General features: G+C 41.9%; 1 protein-coding gene across 4 annotated transcripts in view; it reads right to left on the reverse strand.

Annotated features, from left to right (window-relative positions):
• Positions 1-20733, reverse strand: part of PAPLN (papilin, proteoglycan like sulfated glycoprotein) — a 55622-nt gene extending 34889 nt beyond the window's left edge. For 2 of the 4 annotated variants that reach the window (XM_040602480.1, XM_040602478.1), the window contains exons 1-2: positions 17478-17623; positions 6983-7045 (exon numbers count right to left, since the gene is read on the reverse strand). In XM_040602480.1, coding sequence (XP_040458414.1) covers positions 6983-7039 — 57 coding nt within the window. In that variant the 5' untranslated portion in view covers positions 7040-7045; positions 17478-17623. Of the gene's footprint in view, positions 1-6982; positions 7046-17477; positions 17624-20617 lie in introns of those variants that run through there. The other 2 variants (XM_040602479.1, XM_040602482.1) reach the window with 2 other exon arrangements.
• Positions 20734-20923: the final 190 nt, after the last annotated feature.

Consider the following 20923-nt stretch of genomic DNA (forward strand, 5'->3'; position numbering starts at 1 on the left):
TACTGTGGCTTCTTGAGCTGCATCACACAGTTATGAGACTCCATTCAGATCTGACACAAGTCTCAGTGACAACACTGAGAACATGGTGGGAAATCCCTGACACTGGAAGCTGACAACAAGGCCCTGTACAACTGTAACCCACTGAAAAGAGATATTGCTCTCAATGATAAAATGATGAATGTGGCGTTACTTTTATGCAGTGTTTCTGTGGCTTAAAACTGCAGTCAAAAATCAGACTCTCTCTTTTCAACCTTTCTTAGTATTTCCAAAATAATATTGCATCCTTTTACTTGATAAATATCTACTTTCTAGGGTTTATTGTTTCTAAAGTAAGGTTAATGTGTATTTTGACATATTCCTGAACTGTAACCCCATTGATGAAACATGCACTAAAGAAGGGCGAAAATCAAACACTTTACAAAAGAAAGTTACCACCACAGTCATGGATTCCATAATGGTTTCATTACTAAAGCCTTTGCAAGTAAGAAGTCTGCAGTGAAAAACACAGCTAAGTTTGAATAATAATTAGAGAAAAGTTAATGAGGAGAGAGGAGAGAGGACAGAAAACCCAACTTGTCAAGGTGCCCCGAGGGATGGCTGCTCCCAGTGGGCTGGGGGCTCTTCCAGGTGGCCAGGTAAACCAGGGAGCAGCACAAGCCAGGGCACAGCCCCACAGCCCCAGCCCTGGGAACTGGGCACTCCAGCCAAAGCCAGGATGGGATATGGGACTGCAAGTGGGCCTGGTGAACCAGGCCCACGGCTGGGGCAGGCAGGGCTGTGTGGAGCCTTGCTGCTGCATCACTGGGGCAGGAGCTGACAGTCAGCTGCAATGGGGTCCTGGTCTGTGAACAGGGTGGGGAGAGCCCAGTCAGAGCCAGTAAAGACTAGTAGTGCCCTCAGGGCCCTGATAAAAGCAACCCACATGGAGTGTATCCTTAGATCACCTACTTTTCAGGACATGAACCATTTCCTTCTCCTTTCTATATCCAGACTACTCAGTACTGCAACGATGACCACCTATAATGCTTCCATATAGCTAAGCCCTGAAGACAGGTGGCATTCAACCCTCACTTAATTGAAAGGGAGCTGAAAGCATTCAGTATATCTCACATGTTTATAATGTAGACACATGATACTATTCCAATAGATGCATTTTCAAGATAAATCCATCTGCAACTGGCTATGCTATTAGCCAAAAATCCAACAAAAAAAAAAAGTGAATTAATCAGAACCACATCAGCAGAGCATTTTTTATAGTTCTGTCTTAACCATTGATCTTGGCTCAGACACAGCAGGCTTGCAAAGAGCTTTGAAGGTGAGGAATGCCAAGTACTATTTTTATGAATAATGAATAAGCAATCAAAGAACTGAATTCGAGCAAAACTAGAAAAACAAGAATGAAAGTGAACAAGATGGTGACAGCAGGAAGTGAAATACAAAATGGTACAGAAGAAGAGAGTATCTTATTAAGACAACTGCTTCACAAAGAGGAGAAAAAAATCCAGGGCTTCATTAGTTTTAATGGCTTGTGGTTTACACTCACCGTGTGTATCTCCTTTCATCTTCCTATAACACTCTAGCCATGGCTTGTTAAAATATCCCCTCTAATAAACCCACTACAATCCACCAGTTCCCCTACATCTTCATTTTCTCAAAACACTGCAGGTTCTCCCGACATCATTGAACCCACTCCCTCATCTTTCCCAGCTCTTCCGTGCTCCCTGTGTTCACCTCCCCAACGCTCCTTACTCTTCTACCTGTTCACATGGGCTGTCCCGCCATACACGGGGCTCCTTCCACATCCCCGGCTTTCCTGCCAGCTGCGCAGGCTGGGTGTGTGCCTCACCCACCGCAGAACCAGCTACGTGCTGTCCCGTGGGGCTGTGCTAGCTTACCGGCTAGCGGGCAGAGCAGGTAACGGTCACTTTTCAGAAACTGAAAGCTTTCCAGAACCACTGGGTGGTCTGGAGCCGACTAGGGTATGAAAAGAGCTCTCTGAAAAGATACAGCCATTGTGGAGAAGTCAAATTAATTCTTGGCATCCTTGTGGAAGAAATTGGGGACATTCAGAAAACTCCACAAAGAGGAGGATTGTGAGAAAACTTTTATGACCCTAAACTTATTTGGAAAAACGGACAAACCACACAGTATGAAGTCATCAGAAGCTGTTTATCCCAGGGGCCTAACAGGAACTCAAGGTTGAAATGGATAAACTGTTACATACTAGCAGACAACCCTCTCAGCTAAAACCACTTTGGCATCCAATTATTGCAAAGTGGCAAATCCGACACCAGTTTACAAAAGGGTCCCAGGGGAACCCAAGGAACTGTACAACCACATAGTGTAAAACTGATGTCTATTGATAAATCAATTGAAATTATAACAAAGAACAGAATCAGCAGGCACCTGCAGAAACACAGTATATTTGGGAAAAAGTCAACAGGGCTTTTTTAAAGGCAAATCCTTCTAAGACTACTGCAGTTCTTTGAGAGATTCACAAAAAATCAACAAGGCAAACCTGTCAGATACACTCAGATTTCCAAAAAGCCTTCAACAAAATCCTTCACCTAAGGCTCTGAAGGAAGCTAAGCAGCCAGAAGGAAAGTTCTTGCATGGATGATGAGCAGGTGGACCAAGGAGAAAGGTAGGAGTGAAATCTCCATCCACTGCAAGGACTGACATTGGCAGCAAAATTCTCTAAGAAACCTGAACTGCTAAACACATTTATAAGTTACGCCAAAAACACAGAAGTAACAAAGACAGCTGACAAGGGTAATAAAGGGCAACAGAGAACTAAAATGCAAAGAACTACAGAGGGATATTATAGTATACATGACTTGTCATTAAAATGACAGTTGAGATTTCATGTAGGTAACAAGTGATGCACAGGAGAAAACACAAATCCTATCCTAATAAATAAAATTATTACATCTGAGCTGATCTTTACCCACCCAAGAGCAGGATCTTGGTGTTATGCTAGAAATGTTGTGATGCTAGAAGTCGACATGGCTTCAAGGAGTTGCTGACCAAATTCAGGGAAGAGAAATAGAGATGTCTCCAGCTCAAAGTATTCATAAACTATAAATGACAGGAGACTGGAAGTGTATTGGGGGAACCTGTACTTACTTACCAATCTTTTTATCATTTTATTCTAGATATGTGTTTGAGACGTAGCTGGAGAGAAGATATAGGGCAAAATGAACCGAAACTATCCAGTACAATTATTCTTGTGTAATTTTTCTACCTTTCCCTCAATAGGAAGATTTTATGGATCTCATTCTCTTTCTCCCTCCTGACAGTAATTTTCACGGTTTCTGTATGACCTTAACATTGAGGTCCTTTGCCCTTTCTGTCAGATCTGGTTAAGGGGTTTAGAAGTTTAGTCAACAGATTATCGGTGTTTAAATAGTAATGATGTTCTGTTCTTTAGAGAAATTAAAATGAGCATTTTAACCTAGAAATGCAGACCCATAGAAAGCAATACTGTCCAGATGAAATGTATTTGAATACGATTACGATTTTTAGTCAAGCCTCAGACGAGCTTTCACTTTAAAAACACCTGCAGTACAATTTAGGAGCAAATATAAGTACTGGACACAATCTAACTATCAACTAATACCTACAGATCATAAAAGATTAAATAAAACTCTTCCCCTGACGAGCAGCTTTTGCTTGAAATAGTCCCATGGTATGGGCAGGTAAGATATTTCCAATTTGGAAAGAAGGAACTCCAGATGCACAGATTTGCCAACATGAAATCACGCTTGTGAAAAAAATGAGGCAGAGAGAAATCTGACTAATGTCATGTTTACTAAATGTAAAGCAACTCCCAAGCAATCAATACACACACACAATCATTCCAAATACATGCACAAATATAGAAGAGTTATTCTCATGGAAAACTTTCAGAATTTATTTTCTCTAAACCACCAGAAGCACTATTTTATCAGCAGTAGCACTAACGGACAGGGCTCAGACAGTTTTACATCACTTCACCCTTCTCTGAAAGCACTGGAAGAATCACAACAAACAAAACCACTTGAACCTGGCATTTTCCATTATTGTTCACAACCTTCCTTAGAAGCAGCAACAGGATGACTTGAAATTGCACTAGACTCATCTGTTTCAGTTCTTCATTAACAGCTAGGGTATAAGATGGAGAGACATCTTTGTTTTCTGTTTGTATAGCTTCTAAATACAACTCCTCCTGACCATCCAGCTGTAGTTTCCAGTACTACCATAGTGCAAACAATAAAGGAGCTACAAGTAATGGGTGGCCTCTTTCTCCAGATCCTTCAAAGCCTGGTGAAAAGGGACAGGCACCACAGGTGCTGTATGGTAGGAACCTCTCCATATTGTAGCAAGAAAGAAGGGAAGAAGAGTCTAGTGGGTCCCACCGAGGATGGGACACCAGGCAGGAAGTCCGCAGCAGCCAGTGGCTTTGGCAAGCAGCAGTCCCTCTCTTGCTCCATAATGCTTCCTGCCACATCTGGCAGACAAACCAACCACCCTCAGACTGTGAGCAGAGAGAAGACCTAGGCAACAGCCTCAGCTGCTCTTAAAGTGTCAGCCCTGTCAATATTTCTGCCCTTATTCTGCTTGTTGCTTTCCCTAGCCTAACAATCAATGAAGTAAAAACAAGTTCAACCACTCCACTCCAAAAGTAGGAGAAGAAATGAAAAACAGCAGGCATCAATCTACACCCTTTAATCAGAAGCAGACTTGAATCTCTGTAGACCCATCTGCTCCATCCTTGCGTAAGCTTGCAGTTCACACGTTATAGCTGCGCTCCCATTAGCACTACCAGTCTGCATGTTTGCAAGTTCATGCTTTCCTGCTTCTCAGACAAAAGGTGTCCAAGAAGCAATCATTGTGCATTGGTGGACATGATGGATCTAAGAGGTAAGCGGTTTGTTACAATAAACCCCACACATACTAGTCTGTGCCTCTCCCCTGGTTTTATTTCTCTGCCCTCTTCCTTCTCGGGGTGTACACTATTCACTGTATAGCTGGAGGTGACCCACCTTTCTACCCTCGTGCTGCTACACTGGCAGCTTATTTGAAACCAAAACTGGAACAATTACTGTTGTCTCAGCTGCAAGGCTGCTCTGGATCTAGTATTTAGCACAGTTAAAGTGACAGAGCCTCAATTTCTTGGAGATATGCTACTGTACATTAAAGGAGATGTGTCTCCTTCAGTGTCGGGAAATGCACCGTGCCACCTGACAAGCTCTTACACCTCTGCCACTGGGAATTACAAAAGAACAGGACAGCAAAGAACCTTTTCAATGCCACATGACATGGATTAAAATTATTTTTCAGTAAGCCTTCTCAGGTGAAGCCCTAAAGGAGTGGAGAATGGTGTAGAACAGCAAGCAATTCTCCAACTTACTTTCCCACCACGCAGTATTCCCTGTCTCAGTTTTCAGCCTCACCTTCTCCTTCCCTTTCTTTCTCCCACCACATTAGTACAAAATTTGCATTTATAGCAGCAGGGCTACCACTCTTTTTCTGCAGCAGTGACACAGAGGCATGCAGGCACTGCTTTTCCAGAACTGTTCCACCTGTGGGACTTGAAGCAGCTCCACTACTCTTTTGATGCATAGCCTGATCTAGCACAGACGTCAGTTGCCATCGCTACAACCAGTCCTGCCAGCTCCAGCTTTCTCAGGCCAACTGTCTCTTGCTATGGTTCAGCCTACTTGCATTAGCACCTGGTAAGGAATGGCCCATATGAAAGCAACATCATTTCTCTCTTCCCTCCCAGAAAAAAAATGAGATAATTACCACAGCACAGTGCCTCAGTGCTGCTGGATCTTCCTACTTCCTCACGGCTTGGATGGATCCAGCTTTTCAGGGAAACTGAAATTAAGTGGTAGCCAAGGAAAACCTCCTCCATTCAGCACAGCTTTAGGAGGAGCTACTGACTGCATGCAGGGGACAGTCTAATGCTACAGAGATATGTCAGCCTTCACAGTTGCAAAGTGTTTCTGTCATTTCCCTTCCAAAATAATCACCAGGTTGGAGATAGGCAGGTGAACAGATGCATTGAATATAGTATATTCCAATTCTGGTTCTTTTAACATACAGCACCATCTTCTATTAGATGCGAGACAGCAAGATCTCATTTAAGCATATTTCCATCTGTAAGACAGGAAATCTATTGATGACTAACAAACTCTGCTTGATTTCTGGCCTCTCATCCCTGATCTTCAAAGAAGGCCTAGAAACCATTTGCAAATGCTGAATCTGGGAACAGAAAATCATAATCATACCAGAGATTAGAAGTTATGGACTCATTAATTTTAATGGCCTACTTATAATTCCTCACTACTCCCATAAAACACTTACTCCAGGTGATAATTACCTCTTTTTTCCCCCCTTCTCTGTTCCTTTACACCTAACAAACATATCACATCTTCCTTTGCTAACACTTCCGCTCTACTCAGCAGTTCACCTTTTACCTCAGATGCCCAACTCATTAATATAACTGAAGTTAAACTCAGAGAAACTGTTCTCAAGCTGCATTTACTTCAGAAAAATCCTACTTCTCTCAGAAAGGAAGAGGAATCCCAGTTCCTAATAGCTGCATTCTTTTTCTGACTATATCAAATTAGTTTAACATAAAGATTACCTCCCCCCGTAAAGCTAAACCATATGGCTTAGACCACTAAGACTAAAGAGAAGAGAAAACCCAGCTAACCAAAGATTCATTCATTTTACTTCAAGTGACAACAGCTTTGAAGTAGAAGACAGCAATTATTGCTTTGCAGATGACTCCCCTAGAGCTAAAGGCACTACCAGAATTTTATTTAATTGCCACGTTAGACTTTTCATAATACATACCACAGTAGGCCTGATGACTTGAATCCTTTAGCTCTTTCAGGAATATTTTTTACAAAATACTTGAGTTACAGATGTTGACAGTCCTTCACAAAAGTATTTTCATTTCTTGTAAGGGTTCAGAATAGCTTTTACTTACAGAAAATGCAGAAGGTGACATCATCGCTAACAGGAACAGAAGGAACAAGTTCTTCATTTCTGCCTGCAGGAACAGAAAGATTATTGATCAGAACTGCTTGCTGCTTTGCCACTTGTATGGCAGAAAAGCTGAGATACCACACAGTAAAAATGGAGGTGGAACTAAAAGAAAGGTAAGAGAAGAAAAACAGCTTTATCACTACACTCCCTGGTTAGATGAAGGCAACTGCAAAGACTGAAATTACCCTGCATAGAGAGCCAGGATGTAATTACGGAGTGCAAATATTTCCCTGAACTTTCCTCTGGTATTACAAGAACACCATCCCCAGGCACAGTGAAAGATGCATGCTCTTGCATGTCTGCCCTCCCACCCTTTTAACATATACACATGATAAAATACTTTGAGATTGCAGTGTTTTCAACCAACCCAAGGTACAAATTTCACAGTTGATGATTCTGTACTCTATATTCAATCTGTGTGGCTTGGTGAAGCCTTATGTCTGTTTAAAATGCTACGGTTCATCACAGATAGCTATAGCTGGATTCAACCACCAGTAGTTATATCCCTTTTGCAGAGCTAGAAAGATCAGGCCACACAGACTGGTATGGCAGCATACAGCAGGACACAACAGTTCCTAAAAATCGGGGCATTATGCATACTTGGGACCACAATAGTTCACTGGTGCATTGCCTGTTGCTACTTTATCCTTTCTCTTTTGAGTTGCAGCAACCAAGCCCACACCAACCACTGCTCACCAATATTTACAGCTGTGACCATGGCCACTTCAGCCACTACAGACTGCCTGTTTCTCATGGCCGTTTTCTCGTGACTATTGAGCCAAGAAAGAGATGGATTCCTAGCATAGTTTTATCTAGTCTAAGCTTCTCACTAACTTGGGAAAGGAAAAGGAAATGAAAAGATGGAGAAATCTTCCTTTCGCAGTGCATAAAAGCATCAAGGAAGAAATGTTTATTTCATCAATCATTGTAACAACACCTGTTTTAATATTAAAACTTCATATATAGAGATCTTGTAGCCTGGCCTATAAAACATAAACAAAATATAGAATGTATATCACCATTAACAATGGTAATATTGATATAAGATCATTGTTGCCTGAGAACATCAAATCAGAAACAAAGTATACCCAAAATGAAACCTGCCTGATCTAGCACTTGCATATTTCAGGTTATGTTATGATGGGCAACCATTTTCTCATAGTGCTAGGCTTCACTGAACCACAGCTTATTGCAGCTCTTTAAGTCCATATATACCACGGATTTTGACACTCCCAACATTCATAGTGCTGGGAATAAAAAGCTTGTTCTTTAATGTTTTTCCTTTCAGATGTAAAAACTACTAAATACCAAAAATCCAGGTATACCAAATTCTGTGTGCAAAACAGCAATGAACAGGGAAAATGTAACTGGGAAACAAGCACTGATAAGCTTCTCTCTATATATAATGAGTGCCAATCACATGATTCATAAGAAAATGAAGTTATAGGAGCTTTTTATATGAAGAGACTTTAATTGATTTTGCATTAGTTCTTAAGAAACTGTGGGAATACCATGGACCCTCTATCACCCCCACATGCTGCTACTATTATTCTCAATCAAGTCAAGGAAGAAACAACCTGGAGATGCTCTCCACAAGACATCAAGTATACTCTCTATGCTGTAGAGGCCAAAAGCCAAAACATAGGCTAGATCTGTGTCACAGCCCTATCCAACTGCCAAATTCTTTCAGAGGGGAAGGACAGCCAGGAGAGACCCTTTTGCTACAAGGTCCATAAATGCAAACAGCAAAGCTTTCCTGAAGCAGCTTATAACGTCTTCGCACCACTAGCAAGGGGCACTGTGAGAACATCATCTTCCTTGAGTGGTGTTGCTGTCAGAGGTGAACCTTTGCAATTGATCAGCTTCTCTTCCTACTGCCCAGAGAAAAAGACTCTCTCTTCCCCAGCATCCCTCTCTCACATCTTCCACTCTAGGCACCTCTCAGGTTCGTGGAGATGGCTGTGGAAATTACATCCCTTGCTCTGCTGCTAATGGAATGCCTGCTCAACTCCTCCTGGAATCTGAGCCAAAAGGCAGACAGGGACCTGGGCCCAGACCACGTGAGACTCCTGGAGAAGAGGCTAGAGAAGCAGCTCACCAGGGCTAGCAGTGCCTCCACTCTCCAAGTAGTTAGTATCTCGGAGGTTTTCAGCCAAATCAGATATAAAGATTCTCTAAGGAGACAACTAGAGACAGTACCGATGTTTGGGACAATCTCCTGCATCAAAACAGCAAGAGGTTACAGCTTTGGTCCTTGCCTGCATTTTTTGTGCCACTGCACTTGCATGGGAATTGCTGTCACATGTCCCAGATTTAGCATTTAGAAGTTTAGACCACCCAGCCCTATTGAACTAATCAACAGCCTCCAGGAAAGATGGCCAGAAGGAAGAACAGGGTCTTCTGTATTCTTTTATTTCTGCCACTGCAAAACGAATCTTGCGACTGATTCTCTGAGCTTCAACAAACTTGTTATTTTAAAAGCTTCCTCGGATGTAGTATTGAGCGTTGATCCCTTCTGCCTTTCTTTCAACCACAAACAATACAAATGAGACTGGGGAACCTGTCTGAAACCTTCGAAAAAAAGTCACGTTCTGTTTCCAGATTTAACAGCTCTTTCACTCCTGGTGGAACCTGGGATAAAGCAGTGTACGTTTGTTCTGCTTGTTTGCCATTCTTCTCACTGAGGGCTGAGTGTGTGGGGGAAGGAATGACAAGGACACTGTTCAACAGTTCTTTCGCTTGTAACAACAGCAGCTGCTGCACCCTGTGCCTCCTGCCATTCTTCAATCCTCTTCAACCCTCCCCAGCTCCCTTTTCCCACTCTGTGCTACAGCAGCATCACCACCCCCACCCAGAAAGAGCAGCAAGGCCTGAGGGGAAATGGTGACTTTATGCTCACGATACAGAACAGCTGCTGGAAAGCTCACATGGAGGAATTCCTGCCATAGTGCTAAAATATGAAGTTATCTCAGTGAGAGGGACTGTAAGAATCAGTTCATAATAAGCAAGGAATGACCAGAACTAGAGGTATGCCCAGCTGAAACCTCCATTCCATACACCAGAAGAGATTCAGATTGTCTAGCCAACCACATCTGGCATTAGCTGCTCAGGTTAGATGACCAGAAGGGCTGAGGTGGCGACTGGTTCCAGCCATCTGTAAGCTTGTTCAAAAGGAGTCAGTCCAGACCTGGACTATGAAGCTGTGTTCTCTAACAGACACTGACTCAAGCTCCTCTGAACACTGGAGGAGTCCAAACTTGAATCTGACTTTACAAGCTCAGGACCTTTATTTCTATTCCAAACCAGTATGGATCAAATCGTAGTTTGTGGAAATTTCAGAAACTTCTGAAAGGATGTCCTGGTGCCCTTTCTGAGCTGTCTCCACAGCACCTGCTTCTTCCCGGCACCGTCGACAGGAGGGTCAGAGGGCCACAAAGGAGATGGATGGAATTTCATAACTCTGGACAGAACACAAGAACTCCAGCACAACTGGAAACTGGGATAAGCATCCTTATTTCAGGGCTTAACAGTGAACCCACAAGAATTTGAATTGCCACAAGAAGCTCTTGCCTTAACAAATAGAAGGTCTAGAAGACAGATGGGCAGTCTTGGAGATTTCTCTATAGTGAAGCCAACAGTGAACTGCTGTAAAAATATTTTATTTAGTTACAAACTCTTATCCCAGGCCTGGCAGGCTTAGCAAGATCAGTCAAATCTTCATTAAAACCAGAAGTATGCTTTAGAATCAAGGATAGTTTTCGTGACTCCTATATTTACTTTGTGTGTGCAAATTCTGCCTTCCAATGCACAAACAAGGTTCAAGATTGCTTACTTAAACTTGGCTTCTTTTCCAAATAACCTCTCAATATCCATGTTCCTAGGTAAACAAGACCTACACCACCTGTGTGTGTGTATATATATATATATATGTAAAAGTAACTTTAAATCGGCTGGCTAATATCTGGGTTTCAAAAGCATAAAGTTAACTTTTGTTTGAGGGAAAAGATGATTAGTTTTTTCTTTCCAACAGGAGGGAATCCAAACTTGAAAGAGATGTTACAAATAACTAAGCCTTGCTTAAACAAGAGTTTAAGCTGTTTAGACACTACAGAACCAGATCACAACATCAGAATAAAACAGGTTTCATGCGTTCTACTGCTCACAGATTTATTCGTCTGGGGTTTTCTCTATTCTTTTTGAAAATAATTGGACAGCCAGTGCTATGTGGTTCTTCTCTGTTTAGCGCTTAAGACAGACTAGTCTTCGTTTTCCTGTGAACCACATTTCTAAATCATCCTTTGGCCAAAGACACGTACCACATACGTGGGTCAGGGACTGGTTCATAGGTTAGAAGATAAAAAGACCCCTTCAGGCTTCCCACTTCTCTATTCCCAGATAAGATTTAGTTGGACATGCAGGTAAGTGGCAAAGCCAGTCAGCAATATTGGCTTCAGCAGGCCCTTACAGTTAATTTTGTCTCCCAGCTGGGGATTTGAATTACCCAGTGTGGATCTATTCCCATCTGAGGTAGCTCTGACACAGAAGCTGCCTTTTCACGGCTTGTGAACCACAGGTTGGCCACCCTGGCAATGAATATTTGCCTGTTGCAATATAGAGAGAAATTGCTTATTGTAAAGTTTAGCACATCCAGCACTAAAGCAGAAGTTGCCACTGTGATCCTGCTACTTGTACCTTTTCAGAATTTCCTTTCCTCCACTCCCAGCTCCACCTCCCTTTAATGTCTCACTCAATTGTTATTTTTTTTAGACGTTTGGTTGAAGGAGGTGGAAGGTCAGAAAGGATGATGATATGTTGCCCAGTTATCCACCGGCATAAACTTTTTTAACCACTGACTCAGAGCAAAGTCTTTTAGCTTTTAGCAACTACACCTTTAGGCAAAGGATACCATATTCAAGATACTTCTTCCATGTTTTCTTCCCCAACTATAGTAAACCATCTTTTGTTTGACATTTTTCCAAAGAAAATCCTGGGCCTGATGTCCCTTGGGCTAGGGCAGGTAAGCCAATTAATGTGCATGTGCCTGTTGAACTGGAAGGATGCTGAATCTCCTTTGCCTTGACCACATGATAAGCCACATTCATAAAGAGCTGATTATATACAAAGCAAGGGATAAATATTTATAAGCATGTGTTTAAATACAAGAATGGTTGAAAAGACTCAGTGGGAAAGGAGAGAGAAGAAAGAAAAACAAGACACAAGTTGTCCGAGTAAGTTTTACAGAGATATCTTTACCATTGGTATGCAGATTTATTAATTCACTCTAAATACATGCTAGGAGTTGAAGATGCTGAAACAAACTTTCAGTTAGAGTAACTTTAAAATTCACCTTATCAAATGAAAACAAGTTACAAAAGCTTACTAAAGAGCACAGCAGCAGAGCACCAGCTGGCTGGAGAACTGAGTAGCGGTAACATACAAGGATCTTCTAGAATGCTCCATCAACAGGCTTTCATCTCAGCCTTCAGCCTGATTCCTAACAGGCACATGAACCTGCACCAGGCCATCACTTACTGTGGCTGACTCAGACTGACAATGTTTTTACAGAGGATTTCTACAGCAATGCCAAGTTCAGCAACACCCAGGGAAGCTACAGCAGCCTCTGTCATATAGTTTTAATCTGAATACCAAAAATCACACAAAAGTGCAGCTGAAACATCATCAGGTGCAAGAGCAAGAGCAGACTGTGAAACATACAGGAGTTCTAGCAAGGCTTCGTGCCGTCTCCTACTGAGGGGTGGGGAAGAGGCAGACCTTTCCCACTCTCCAAAATTCACAGTGAAGTATCAAAGGTTTAGGTCAGTGAAGCAGGACGTTCCAAGTAAATGTGGTCACTATGCCAGGCCTTTACAGGAGCTAATACAGTATTCCATGAGGACAATTTTCTGTCGACCTAGTAATACCAACTGAGATTCACTTTTCTGCAACCAGCCTTCCACTATTAGGTTTGCAGCTGGAGATTTATTATAAGGAGTAAAGACAGGATTCTGCCTTCTATTTTGGTAGTCTCGCTGTGCTTAGCTGTTAATTAAATCTGGGAGCACGTGGGGATAATGACAAGTGCACACAAACTAATTTAGATAATTAACATTGCAACAAGAAGCCGCACACTGCCTATAGAAAATACATGACAAAAATATAACATCCCAAACACTAACATAATTGAAGAGGAATGGCTAACAACTACTACTATCCTGTCACAGCTCAAGCTTCACTTACGTGAGTTATTTAGCCCAAGCTGAAATATTACCCAACACTGAACACTGCTGCTGTTTACAAACATGTTAGCCAGCTGAGACTAATCCCTTCCAATTAAAATTTTGGAGAATCTTTAGGACAATAAATCATTTCCATGCTGGAAAATTACTTCCAATTTTATTTAACTTCATTCCATCCTAAATATAAATATGGCAATCTTCTGCTCTGTGCAAGGGGTTAAAAAAATAAAAATAAAAAATGAGCCTTATCTCAAAAGGAAACTTTAAAATCATACAAATTATTTTCTGCCTCTGCAAGATCGAAGCCTCTCTTCACTGACAGGACGTTAGCACCACATTCAACAGCATGCTTGTGGTATATATAGGAAACACCTGTGTTACCTTTAATTAAATTTGCTTGTGCACTAATAACACAGACAGGAAAACATGAGTATTTACCCTGAGCCTCATGTGGGTTTTGATTGCTGCTGTCTCTACATTGTTTCTGGAACTTAAGATAGCTTTAAAACAAACAAACAGTAACTCAGTTTTAACTATATATATATATCTGTAAACATGCCAAGCATGCCACACTTGTATGGTTACACCTCTTCCCTAAGGAATCACCCTTACTGACTGTCATGTAGGTTTGCAGGTAGGTATCATGAAGGCACGCAGACATACCTTCAGTGGTATGAAGCAGGAATTCCCTGAGAGAAGTCAGTGGGCTTACTTACGTTACAAGGGAAAGATGACCAACGTGAGGAGAACTAAAAGAAATTAAAAGTGTGTGTGTGTCTGTGTGCATATGTGTGTGTGAAGTAACAACCCAACCTCGTAACTTTTGACTATCAAATTTAAGAGGCAGAATGTGTGCTAAGTGGAATTAGGGCTGCAGTCTCTAAAGATACAGCCCTAGCACCTTTCATCTGTCGCTACAAATTAACTTCTCAAAAAATGATCTTAGGAGGGTGTGATCACAATGCAGTGCCTGGAGAGATCTCAAAGGAAGCACATGCTCATCTGTGTGATCACAGCAAAATGACAAGAGTGTGATCTAAAAATAAATTAGTTCTTTGCTCTGAAGCTGGTTTCTCCCACAGATGCCCAAACCTGAGCTTCCAATTACTGCTTTAAGGGCTAGGCAGAGAAATAAACAATTTGTGGATGGTACTTGTTTTCTGCACATCATGTCTGCATGTCAAGAAGGGGAGCTTGTTACCGCATGAGAAAGCATAAACAAGTGGTTTGTTCAATATGAGTAAATACCCACTCAAATCCTTTTATATGAAAGTCCCTTCTCAAGCATCTAAACCTCATTATTATTCATTGTCCAAGACAAGATGGGACTACAACAAATCACATTTCAGATCCAAGAGTGTTAAAAAATGAGACAGTGAAACTGTATCCAGCAGAGTATCATTTCCAGTGAAGTAAGTTCTTCTGACAAGTCCATCATATCATGGACATAGCTGCAAATCACTGTACTGGATCAGAGCAATCATCCATCACTGTCTAGGCTTAGTAGCTATGCTAGGTACACTGAGCGGTTTATCATCAGTTTTGTATAGTCCTTCCCACAGACCTAACAGCAAAGCAACTTATTTTCTCCAGAGTTCACTGAGCATCAATATACCACTAGGAGAACATACGCCCCTTCACTTAGCTAACGATGAGCCTATAACATGAATTGTAAGAACTACTGTAATTGCATCCTATGTATTCTAGATGCTGCTCTTATACAAAACAGCAGCTCTCATCCTCTTATAAAAAAGTTATCTGTTTGCTGTATATTGGCAAGTCACAAGGTACATACATCAACTAATAAAACGGTTAGCATTTTATTAACATTTAAAGGTTCCCTCTGAACAAAGAGAAAGCCTTCTGGCAGCCCAAGTCGTACCTGTTCTGAGGCACAGAACAGAATTCCACTGTATTTACACCGCACTTCAGAAGACGAGGCCCTCAATCAAGATAAGAGGCTCTGTCCCCGAGCTTCTTTATTTTAACAGAACATCTGTGTTACTTTAGAACAAAATATTGCTCTTTTAACTCAAATTCAAGTACTACCAAGAAAACCAGTAGCAATAACATAACTCCTTTCTTGTTTCCTAAACCCTTTCACAAATTAGGGCACTGCCATTCACAGAGACCCCAACTGAATCTTGGTGCCTAATTTGTGAGGCAAATAATCCCTGAAGCAACTAGATTAGATGAGCTCTACCAGCATTCTCTTTTACCAAGCTGGTAAATAGCTGGATCTGAGAAAGAGCTCATCCCAAAAACAAAGATACACGATCTGTACCAGAAGTTACTACACAACATCAGCAACATTTGAGATCATCCATTCTCTAACTTCTCTATAGCATAATCATTGCTACTTTCCCTTAAAAATAAGACAATTTAGTTTTATACTTAGTATTTTTAATATATATACATAGAGAGACCAGAAAACAAAAACCTACATCCTTGCTTGAAAAACACCTCAAATCATTCATCACACAGCTCTTCTCAAATGCTACACCCAGAGTGGACTGTTTACTAGTGAACAGATTTGGAATATGCAAATGCTACAAAGAAACTATCCCAACTCCAGCACTTCTGTGAAGCCGTCACGCATTAACACTCACAAAGCACAAAAACCTCTGAGGTGTCAGGATGTTCCACAGTGTGTGAGAACCTGAAAATATGCTTGAAAAAGAAGTCTCAATTATCTCACACCGGGCAGAAAAATATGCTGAAAGCAAAACTTCCAGAGAGAGCAAGTTTGCTTTGTTTTATATTTTTTGCATTTCATTAATCATCCCATTTACTAACATGAACAAATATTAGTTTAAGCTAGTGCCATGCCAAAGGTACATGGTCCTATCTAACTTTGTTGTACATCACAAACATCTCCCTTTGCTCCCTCTAACAGCAGAGCATTTGTCCTAAAATTCCAGAATGAGGTTTTCCAACACGCACAGCTGCTTAGCACATTGGCTCATCAACACACTGTACCTCAGAAAGAATGGGTTTTCATGGCTGCTCTATCTACAGAGACTGGGAAATGCTCTGGCATTGCAGGGGGCGGTATATCTCTAAGAAGCCAGGAGGAAAACATGGAAGTTGCAAGCCAACTTACAGAGAAGCTGTTGAAGGGCCCTCATCAGTACATTGCAGAAGGGATAAAACTAACTGAAAGTGATGCGAAGACATTTTCAAAAGTAATAAGCAAAGGTATTTACAAACCCTCTTTAGAGTCTCTACAGAGAGAGCTAAAGAAACACACCACCTCCCTCAGCTCCTGTACTAACAGCAGTTATTCCTAGTCCTAGGAACTCTATTAAAAAAATGTTACCTTCATCAAAGCTTTGAAACTCAGGTTTTAAATCAAGTGCTCTTCTATCTCCACGTGACCACAACAAGGAACGCCAGGGCATCAGAAAAATCTGCTCTTCCACATTGCTACCAGCCCACTACCATCTCCATGCCAGGACAGGTCCCTGACACTGCCTTCCTGACCTGTCTCACACATTGAGCTTCCTCAGGGATAAGAGGTCCAGTCCTGCAAATCAACCCTTTCACAAACACATCTGTTGACACTAACAGCATCGTTTGGCCGGGCCTCCCAGATGGATGCTCACACACCTGAAAGCAATGGGAGACTGATCAGGAGACAGTCCCTCCCCTTAGCACCTGCTAGCACATGAACAGAAGCAGCTGAGCACTCCAGGGGTGACAGTTAGTGACTACAAGAGTCTTAGCACCTGGACAGGCTCTTATTCCTACCAGCAAAAATTATGTTTCTCCAGTCAATCTCTCTGCTAACATTTGTCTTGTTTCCGCATTCTTTCTGGCAGAGCATGTATGTCTGACCCAAGTGGGCTTGTCCAGCGTCCTATGAAACTGGTACCTTCTGCTCCCCTGCTCCCCCCAAACACAACATCACAAACAGCAGTTTTGATTATATTAAGTCTCAGTGTAATTCACTGCAGGTGAAAGGGATTAATGTTCACCAAATACATAGAGTGGCTTCTTCCCTCCCACCTAGGAAATAAAATTATGCAGTCATAAGGACTCTGGTCTCTCCTCTCCCCTGTACTCTTTTAACTGAAAGAAAAAAAGGTGGGAAATAAAAAACAGTTTAAAAAGCACAAACAGCACTGTAAAGACTAATAGAAAATAGATATCCAGGCAGAGGGATCAGGAGACAGCCCAGAACACAAAACCAACTCTTACCTTCTGCGTGTACCTGTGAAAGGTGAATGCAAAAGATTACACTTACACCACTCTGCAGCCAAGCCCCCAAACCCACTTTCCAACAGTGGCTATTAAGCTCTCTGCTCTCCAGCTTCTATTTGGTTACTGATCCTTACTGCACAGGAAAAGGAGAGTTGTATTTCATTTAACCCCTTCAGCCTCTAAGTTTCTTCACAGGAGTTTTTGCTTTTGGTTGGGAAAGCCAGAGCTGTAGGCATGCATGCATGCGTGCATGCTTTGGAATTGTTTCTAGCTCCTGTAGCCTGTGTGTAAGCATACACATTAACTTTAAATTGTGCCTTAAGTTATTGCAGGGGTGGGGCCCTTTGTAACCATTTTATTTTAGCTGTGGGCAGCACATTAGAAGAGAGACAGTTACAGATCCCTTCCGTATCCATTTTCAGCAAGTTCCTGTCGTGCAGAATTGAACTCTATAACTCAGGATCCTAAGTTATAAAGCAGGTATGTTTATTGCAGCACCGGGTGCAAGGGGGATCGCTCCTCGTAACTTGCACACCTAGTTGTACTCACAATACATATTTATACAGTGAAGTGGGTTAGTTCTGCCCAAAGTTTACACCTACTAACTAATTATTGGTTAGTTGCTTTCTCACTTCAATTTAAATGTACAGTTCATTTTAAATTTACTGGGCATGGTCCCCGAGCCGGGAATTCACTCTTTTGGGGGGGGGACACAACGACACAGACATTTGAGTAGAAGGTCGTGATCTCCCACTACCACAATTATTTTATCATAGTGTCCTTGAGCCTTATCACTGCAGTAGTTTTTCTTTTAGCAATTAGTACATCCTTGTCAGAAGGCTACTGATGTACATTCTTGTGGAGCTCACCTACATCTGTACTAACGGTCCCTCGTGAAGTGCTGAGTGGGCCGAGCTCCAGACCTTCTCTTGCAGCCAGTGAGGCTCCTGCCTGCCTGTTGATGGTTCCTGTTATCTATGCAACTCCTGCCTGTAGAGTTTTACGGTTTTCACTACATTTTCTTGCATCACACACCTCCTCTGCCCCTTCTGGGTGGCACCGGGGATGGGGGGGGGGGGGGGGGGGGGGGCGTTCTGCTCAGCCCATGGCGGCTCCTCTGCCGCTCCTTCCCGCTCACGCTTCTCCTCTGCCCCAGCACAAGTCCCCGCTGTGGGCTGCGGGCCCTCAGGATGAACAGGCCTCCTCTCTGGGGTCTGCAGGGCAATCCCATGCCTGCAGCTCCCTCCTTCCCTGCCCTCCGTGCTCCCAGGGGCCTTCCTCACATTTCCTTCCCTCACATCTCGTTGTCTTCGTGGTGTTTCACCCTCCCTTAACAAGGTTTTCCTCAGGGTGCCGCGGCCGAGGGGCTTGGCCAGGCCTCACTCACAGGGACCCCTCGCATCATTCTGAACCATAAATAAATAAATAAATAAATAAATGAAATAATAATTAACATTTACTTTAAACCTAAAACTCAGATCACAGTTCATGGATATGCTTTTGACCAAAGAAAGTTTGAACTTAAATACAATTCACAGCTAGATCTGGCCCTAGGCAGAGTTAATGAGATCCCTAAGGTCTGAAAATACCACTGCTTTGGATACAGATCTGAATTTAACCAAAGACAATGGCAGCTCAGGTTTCTCTATTTTTTCCTCTAATAAATGCCATGCAACTCAGAAACCCTCTGAAAAATCCCATGAAGGAACGATTCAGGAACAGAAAACTGTTAAGGGAAAAGGAATCTAGCTGGATGCATTACAAGGAAAATTTTCTGCTCTTAATCATGTGGATACGAGAAATTGTTGTGTAACAACTTATGTGTTGCTGTTACTGTTTTATCTTGAAAACAGACAATCCCCACACCCCTTGATTTTGTCCTCTGCTTAGTATAAAACAAATAAATACTGAAATACAGAGACCATTGATCTATATAAATAGGTTCTGGTCCAACAATTATAACAGCTACCAGCATTTCAACCCTATTACAACTGAGATCTCCAAGATTATGAGAATATCTTTAAAGTCTTAAGTTTGGGTTTGTCTTTTTATTTGCCTTCCAGTTTTAGAATCCTTTTTCATCAGTAGTTCATTTGAAACCATAAGAAATAGAAACTTGCTTTCAAAAGAGAAGATGAAGCTTCTACTTTCAGGTAACTCCACGTGTTGGATCTTCCAAGGAAGACATCAAGATGCGCAATGAAATCTCCAGAACTGGGATCACTACTCTCTGCTTAACCACACTACTGCTTTAGAGGATAAAAAGAAACTACCCTTGGCAACTGTTGACAAGCCTAAACACACAGAGCTCCAAATGGAAAGGAGAGTTTCTAGCAGCCTCATAAATGCACCAGGTGACACAGAAGTAGTTTTATTCTAGGGCTACAGCTCTTTTTCATCAATCCTTGCTGATCAATCCCTGTCTGGCAACTAGCCACGGAAGGTATACAGTACTCAAATCCTACCATTACACATCCCACAGGGGACAGAGCTCAAATAAAAGTCACATCTTTTCCACATGCAAAAGCAATCCTGTACTTTTGTGCCCAGGCTAACTCTGCCACAACAAACAAGGATAAACCCTAACAAGGAAACCAACACAAAATGGCAACACCTCCACCAAGAAGCAGGAAAACCCCAAAAGGTTGAAAGAGTCAACATACCCCAGAAGAATGTCTAATAGTGGTGCTGACTTATGGCTACCTATGTTCCCCTTGTCAGGAGAGACAAAAATTGGACATTGTTAATGCCTAATTAAGAATATAGAAATTACTGTCTTACCTTTTAAATGGAAATTTTCCTTTAAGAAAATAAATCCGGGCCTTCAGCCAAGCTGCAGGCCTTCCATTTCAATCAGAAAGGACTTACATCAGAGCGTGCTTTTTCTTTATCCACCCACACTTCAGCTGGCCACTGGCTACTGCCATCCTGCCAGCTGCCACATTATACCCTAAGCCTCACAATATTTGATCAAACCAAAACCTGAGCCCTTCACCTTATATGAATAAACCACATTTTCAGATCAGTTTAAAACTTCTAGCCTGTATCATCAGGAAAAAAAAGGCTTGAAATCCAATCCCAAAAGTTCAAAACCTAGTAGACAAAAACCCCACCGCTCCGTATGAATTTATAAATACCTGATTTTAAAGATTTCTTCTCACAGCAGCAGGATCCTCAGTGAATTTTTTTTTGGAAATACTGAGCTTAATAATGTTCTTGTGGTTCTTGTGTACTTGTTGATAGTTAAAACTACAAGGGAGTACAGAGATGGGGAAAATGTGACTTCTCATATTGGAATCAAGCCAGGATACATCCAAAAACAGCTGTGCCTACTTCATTAAAGCAGATACTGTGTAAACACATCTGGATTCATTTTTAACCCCATAAAGACTTAATAGACAACCTCCTGAGATGCTGAAATAAAACAAGAATTGACCAGACTT

Source organism: Falco naumanni, chromosome 7, assembly GCF_017639655.2.
Source record: "Falco naumanni isolate bFalNau1 chromosome 7, bFalNau1.pat, whole genome shotgun sequence".
NCBI classification, from domain to species: Eukaryota; Metazoa; Chordata; class Aves; order Falconiformes; family Falconidae; genus Falco; species Falco naumanni.